This window comes from Amphimedon queenslandica, unplaced genomic scaffold (assembly GCF_000090795.2).
Source record: "Amphimedon queenslandica unplaced genomic scaffold, v1.1 AMPQUscaffold_13509, whole genome shotgun sequence".
Lineage (NCBI taxonomy): Eukaryota > Metazoa > Porifera > Demospongiae > Haplosclerida > Niphatidae > Amphimedon > Amphimedon queenslandica.
In genome coordinates, this window is record NW_003546255.1 from 653,531 (window position 1) to 659,688 (window position 6,158).

At 34.8% G+C, this 6,158-nt stretch overlaps 3 protein-coding genes across 3 annotated transcripts; 1 reads left to right on the top strand and 2 right to left on the bottom strand.

Annotated features, from left to right (window-relative positions):
- Positions 1 to 522: 522 nt before the first annotated feature.
- Positions 523 to 1,895, bottom strand: LOC109591267 (uncharacterized). Its single transcript, XM_020007032.1, has 4 exons — positions 1,462 to 1,895; positions 1,353 to 1,411; positions 807 to 1,081; positions 523 to 761 (listed from the first exon to the last, which is right to left on the bottom strand). Exons 1-4 carry the CDS (start codon positions 1,681 to 1,683, stop codon positions 610 to 612), a joined length of 708 nt encoding a protein of 235 aa, XP_019862591.1. The 5' UTR covers positions 1,684 to 1,895; the 3' UTR covers positions 523 to 609.
- A 586-nt stretch (positions 1,896 to 2,481) lies between these two features.
- LOC109592436 (uncharacterized) lies at positions 2,482 to 3,557 on the top strand. The gene is made up of 4 exons (XM_020007870.1): positions 2,482 to 2,793; positions 2,841 to 2,899; positions 2,951 to 3,234; positions 3,284 to 3,557. The coding sequence occupies exons 1-4, from the start codon at positions 2,560 to 2,562 to the stop codon at positions 3,382 to 3,384; spliced, it is 678 nt and encodes a 225-aa protein (XP_019863429.1). The 5' UTR covers positions 2,482 to 2,559; the 3' UTR covers positions 3,385 to 3,557.
- LOC109592428 (solute carrier family 15 member 4-like) lies at positions 3,416 to 5,266 on the bottom strand. The gene is made up of 2 exons (XM_020007867.1): positions 5,199 to 5,266; positions 3,416 to 5,138 (listed from the first exon to the last, which is right to left on the bottom strand). Exon 2 carries the CDS (start codon positions 5,104 to 5,106, stop codon positions 3,526 to 3,528), a length of 1,581 nt encoding a protein of 526 aa, XP_019863426.1. The 5' UTR covers positions 5,107 to 5,138; positions 5,199 to 5,266; the 3' UTR covers positions 3,416 to 3,525.
- Between the last annotated feature and the right edge of the window lie 892 nt (positions 5,267 to 6,158).

The window sequence follows — 6,158 nt, forward strand, 5'->3', positions numbered from 1 at the left end:
AAATTAAGAAGACTAATACATTGATTGCTATACCTGTCTTGTACAAAAACAACGGTTTCATTATTTCCAGCATATACAGCATCCACGTTAACCTAAAATATATATAATAAGATCAGTTATACAATTAGCCCAGAGCTCACCAAATTTCCTAAAGAGGTTATGAATTGGTTAGAGAAAGCCAAAGCAGTATATTGAGTGCTAGTGGAAGGAGCAGTGTATATAAAGTTGACAGTGTTGCTATCAATCACAGTCCACTCAAGGGTAACTTGCTGTATAGAATTACTAAAGCTCCCTGAGCACTGAGCTAGAGAAATAGTAAAGAGACCAGCTAGAAGAAAGAGCTTTAGTAGTCCTTCCATTTTGAATCTGTCTTGTCTAGCTATAATTCGCCCACTTTTGGTTTTATAAACTCTATCTGTGAGTGTCATATTCATGCACCCACCCACAACAATGTATGTGATTACACATTGTCATCATTAACTAACAGTTATTGAGAATATTAATTTGACAAAAAATGTTTGATAAAATGAATGTATATCTAACTGAGCTAAGTATATAACTGAACTAGCTTTGATAGTAAGTTTATTTCCTTTTAAACTATCAATGCTCTCAAATATTAAGAGTATGTGATAGCAAACCTATAGCAAAAAGAATGATAAAGATGACAGGATGATTGTTGGTAGCAGCTGAAGGTGTTTGAGATGATGGTGAAGAAGTAGGTGTACTGGAACTCATTAAAGAAGCACTGGGAGATGGTGTTACTAATAAAAATTATAAAAAAATAGCATAAAACTGGCATAAAGTACCTTCACAATATTGAAGACAAATTTGACCATTAAAAGTTCCGAAAGCTCGTGGAAGATTTTGAAAAGTAAATTTTGGATATTTAAATGACTCTACAGTACCACCATATGCCCAAATAAGGTATTTGCAAGCATTTAGGTTTGTGTCTTGCGCCTCATCAGTACTAATGATGGGACGAGTGAAATTGACCATCAAAAGGTCATCATCAGTCAATAAAGTACTGGTGTCTTCAATGTCTTGCTGTTTGTCATAGAGTGACATAAAGTTTACAATCCATCTATAAGGATGCATAAAAACAGTTGGGGAAACTTACTATAAACACACATTACTACAGTACTTGACTATGTTCATTGCACGCAATGTAAATGTGCATAATAGTAATTGACACTTAATACAATAAACAACATTCTGTTTTTTAAAGACATGAAACAACATATGTCCACTTGTGTACATAAACTGTTACATAAATGTATATTTATTATTAGTAATCAACTCAATCAGAACTTCAAAACAATTTACTATAAACTACAATGTACAATGTTGTTTACCTGTCTTCAACGAAGTTAGTAGTTTCATTATCCCCAGCATAGACAACATCAACGTTATTCTATGCATAAGATAAACTAAATCTATGCACATCAGGAAAAAGCAACTCACAAACTGAAGTGGTAATATTATAGGATGATCAGATATAACCAGACTAGTATACGTACTGCTGTTAGCTGGGGCAGTGAAAGTAAAACTCACACTGTTCTCACCAACAACCATCCATGAGACACTAACTTGATGTGAAGAGTTAGTCAATAGTCCAGTACATTGAGCCAATGACAAAGAGAGCAGGCTGAATATAAAAGCCAAGACAACAATTTGGTGGTTCATTTCTTGACAGCTAGTGTTGTAAAATTTTGACTACAGTTCGACTATTATATGTGAAGATATAGAACAAGTAAATGTGTTTTGTAATGCTACACTTAGTGGGAGTGTGACTTGCCTGATTATGTGTTTCTCACTATTACCAACACTTATTATGGTAGCTCTGTTAGTTGCATATGTAACTCAAATATATACATCAATATGCATACCTCAACACATTAACAGTGTAATAATACTACTACAAAACAAATTTTAGAGCAAAAAGGCAGCTGTTGTAGGCATGGTTGCTATTTCGTAATAAAAACACAGATAAAATTTCCCTAAAGACTAATTCTATGCCTACACGATATATTAGCTGTAATAAAACTTCACTTTTGAGACAGAGGGCACCACTAATCTGGCAAATTATGCACTCAAATAACAATTGAATACTAAGAGTTGTTGATCACAAACTGAAATCATAGAAGTCGTTTGGCAAAACACTAGTAAGGTGTAGTGAGTGGGCATGGCAGTATACAGTACACAAATTTGTATAGTTTACAAAGCACACAACACTGACACAAGAACATATTAGAACACAATATTCATGTGTATACTTAAAGCATGTCTTTGGTGCCGAACTAAAATAATAAATGGACCTTAGAATTGATATTATAATAGCCTTATACACAATTAAGACAAGTGGGTTTTTTGATTAAGATATTTCACCAATGATTAGTAGCCTAAAAAGTTACAGTTCTGATCTAATTTTCACTAATCTAACTTTCAGTTACTTTGAATGGATTTCATGTGCAAACTCCCTGAAGCATTAAAAGAACAGATTACATGCCTATATGAATCACTTCAGATCAACATCACGATCATTTTAATCATCGTTCAGCAATGAAGATAGCCATACTGAAGTTTGCAATTTTGAATAGCCTTTTTGCTTTCTCTCTGTCTCAATGTACTGGCAGACTAAGAGATGAGACAGAGGAAATAAGCATTTCCTGGACAGTCATAAGTAACAATAGTGTTAACTTCACTTTTGTTGCTCCAGCAAACACGAGTGAATATGCTGCTGTGACATTCTCTAATAACAATGTGGGATTTACTATAGATACTACAGATATGTTGGTAAGTACTTGCACGATTGTAATCTATTATTGCAATCATTCACACAGGCTAATGTTGACATCATCATTGCTGGAAATAATGGTATGGTATACTTTGTTGAAGATAGGTAACTTAATAGTGGTAAAATTATGCAATAAAATTGTCATTATTGCAATAGGTGGATATCAAATGTGTCAGTTTCTGGTGGACCACAGTTTGATGTTAATCAGGATCTCACAAATGTCAGGATTTCCTTGAATGATGGTTTTCTCACAGTTAACTTCACTCGTCCAATTATAAGTCCAAATGCGACTGAAGATATTAATCTTGATGCTTGCCGTTACATTGGGTTTGCAACTGAAGGGGAAGTGGAGTCTTTTGTTTCACCGGCAGAATTTGGAGGGCCAAGAACCATTGGGCTCTTTGGATCCCAAATCTGTCTTCAAATGTGTCAATTTGAAGGTACATTAAATGTCATTAATTTTAGCTGTTTTAATGATTATTTTTATAGCATCAACTGAGCCACCAACTAGCACTACTAATGGAGCTATTGGATTGATGATGCCCCTTGTTGCTTTTATCATTGCAGCTGTCTTAGCTATCTTGCAGTAAAGTTTCAATCAAGAGTTTTATAAGCTAGATACATAGACTCAAAATAATACTTTGGAATTTAAAAATACATATGTACATGCATAATTATTCATAAATTAAAAAAAATAATAGCTTCAGTTTGTACAATGATTAAGCAAAGTATTAAAATATAAGTGGTGTTTCCTCTTCTATAATAACAGTATCACTTGGCGCTGCCTCATAAGCATCCTTTTGTGTCATGTATCTATGATAATGATCTTCAACAATTTTGTGAATGTTAATCTCATTTTCTCTTACACGAAACTTATACCTTTTTGATAAACAAAAAAACAAACTAAAAAATACGAGAGTGATGACACTTTTCACTGCGTAGTAAAATGGATTGGTACACATAAATTCGTTCGTACACTGAAAACCATATTTAAGATTGATGTTAATGAGGTAGCCAACTCCCATTGATGCAAGCCACATTCCAACCATCATTCCTCTCATTTGTACTGGAGACTGAGCTACAGTGAACTCCAGTGAAGCTGCAATTATCAATACAAATGCTACACCATAAAAGAATTGTGGAATATATAGGAGTGGAGTAGTAAAAGGTGTTATAGAGGAAGCATCAGGTGGTACTAAAATGAAGATCACTGTTTTTGAAAACATTGTGCAAAAAGCAAACACTAAACCAACTCCAATCCTTAACAACATCCTAGGAATAAATCTTTTAAATATTGGTTGGAATATCAAAAGGTAAATCAGAAAAAATACAACTGAGGTGAAAAATTTTCCAAATTCAGTTGATATCAAGCAGGACCCATAACTTATTTCTATACTTTGATTTCCAGACATTATCCAGTGATAAACTTCATCATTAGTTGTCAATCCAACAACAGATATTAATAATGGTAGCATTCGAAAAACTGTCTTCACATCTTCTACTTCTTCCTCTGTGAATGGTCCACCATACTTATGCTTCCCTAAGTCTATTCTTGAAGGAGCCTCTTCCTCCCAGTAGGTCAGAGCACTACGATTCTCAGGATACTTGTGCTTCCTGGCATAACACAATACTCTAACTATCAGTTTGACTGGATTCTTGATCAGTGATACGTTCTCCAGTTTGTGTTTGAATAATGAATGAGAGACCAGTACAACAGATAATGATAATCCAGCAGATACAAATGTTATCAGAAAAATGTAATTACCAATAATTGCACATCGTATCAACTGAAAAATAACAAATGAAATAGGCACTGCCGCTGAATGCCAGTATATGACTGCACTCAACTCATCAGCTGATGCTCCTACAAGTTGATCAATGTTATACTGAACAATGTTAGCCTTGAAGCTCGTGTAGCCAGAAACCGCAGTGATATAAGCCAGCCCATAAAAAAATAAAAGGAGAGTGTTGTTAGTGTAGAAACCGTAAATGACAAAACCTATCCCTGAAAATATCCACGATGTGAAACAGAGTATTATGCCAGCCATGATTGCTTTGTACCTACCAACATGTACGTCAGCCAGTAACCCAAATAAGGGAAAAGAGAAAAATATCAAACAATACAATACATCAAGGATGACTCCTTTGGTCCCACCAGCTGCTCCAGTTGATATAAAGAATCTCATTAAGAGAATCTCAAAATACATAAGAGAGTCCCAAATAAGGACAAGGATTGCTACACCAGAAGTAAACACGTTTACATTAGACCAATACCTCCTACATAGACTACAGCTGCCATGACCCTGGTTCATGATCAAATCGATAATAATGATTGCAGACAGACCTGACAATAGAGCAAAAGATTTTAGTAGATTTTGTGTGCTTAAAGTATGTAGGGACTCACCAGCAGGCTAGTTAAGCCAAGAACTGCATGAAACTGATGAAAACTAGCTAATGATAGTAGGTGGAACTAGATTAGGGGTGGGTCTGCTTTAAAGCCTGCAAAGCCTTGCACATGCATATGGGTACGGTAGGTCAATCATCACGTGATATCAAAATGTTTCCCACAGCCAAGAATTATCATCTCTGATACAGGCCACTACCCAAAATCAATGATTCAAGCCTGATGTCTATTTTGATACAGCCCTGACTGGCATCAATGTTGAATCATGTCTGTTGCTCTGGCTGAACCAGGGTCGTACTCCAGCATGGTTGTATCATGATTATCATGATTGTATCATACTAGATTCATTGCTTTGCAGGCTGCCCAAAATCCATGATACAGGAATGTATCAAGGCTGAGTCATGATTGGTATCAGTCATGATTCAAATTAAAATTCTTGGCCGTGTAATAAAAAATAATAATAACATTAATAATAATAATGCAAACACAAAACAATTATAGCCCATGACAAAAGAAATTAAAGAATTAGAATAAAACTCAAGTTTTTTCTTCTTCTACAATAATCGTATTCTTATCCTCTGATCTTCTTGCTTCATAGACATCTTTCTGTGTCATATACTTATGGTAATGATCTTCAACAATTCTGTGAATGTTAATTTCATTCTCTCTTACACGAAACTTGTATTTTCTTGACAAAAAATAATACAATCCCAAAAATACAAGAGTGATGACACTTTTCACTGCGTAGTAAAATGGGTTGGTACACATAAATTCGTTTTTACACTGAAAACCATATTTAAGATTGATGTTAATGAGGTAACCAACTCCCATTGATGCAAGCCACATTCCAACCATCATTCCTCTCATTTGTACTGGAGCCTGAGCTACAGTGAACTCCAGTGAAGCTGCAAATATTAAAGCAAATGCTATGCCAAAGAAAAATTGTGGAATAATTAGGAA

Excerpts from the sequence above, each read along its gene's own strand:
- LOC109592428 (XM_020007867.1), bottom strand. The coding sequence starts at position 5,106 with ATGAACCAGGGTCATGGCAGCTGTAGTCTATGTAGGAGGTATTGGTCT.
- LOC109591267 (XM_020007032.1), bottom strand. The coding sequence starts at position 1,683 with ATGAACCACCAAATTGTTGTCTTGGCTTTTATATTCAGCCTGCTCTCT. Across the intron at positions 1,412-1,461 it reads TAATATTACCACTTCAGTTT|AATAACGTTGATGTTGTCTA; the intron begins GTGAGTTGCTTT and ends TCTTATGCATAG. Across the intron at positions 762-806 it reads TTGTCTTCAATATTGTGAAG|TAACACCATCTCCCAGTGCT; the intron begins GTACTTTATGCC and ends AATTTTTATTAG.
- LOC109592436 (XM_020007870.1), top strand. The coding sequence starts at position 2,560 with ATGAAGATAGCCATACTGAAGTTTGCAATTTTGAATAGCCTTTTTGCT. Across the intron at positions 2,794-2,840 it reads TAGATACTACAGATATGTTG|GCTAATGTTGACATCATCAT; the intron begins GTAAGTACTTGC and ends TCATTCACACAG. Across the intron at positions 3,235-3,283 it reads TCAAATGTGTCAATTTGAAG|CATCAACTGAGCCACCAACT; the intron begins GTACATTAAATG and ends TTATTTTTATAG.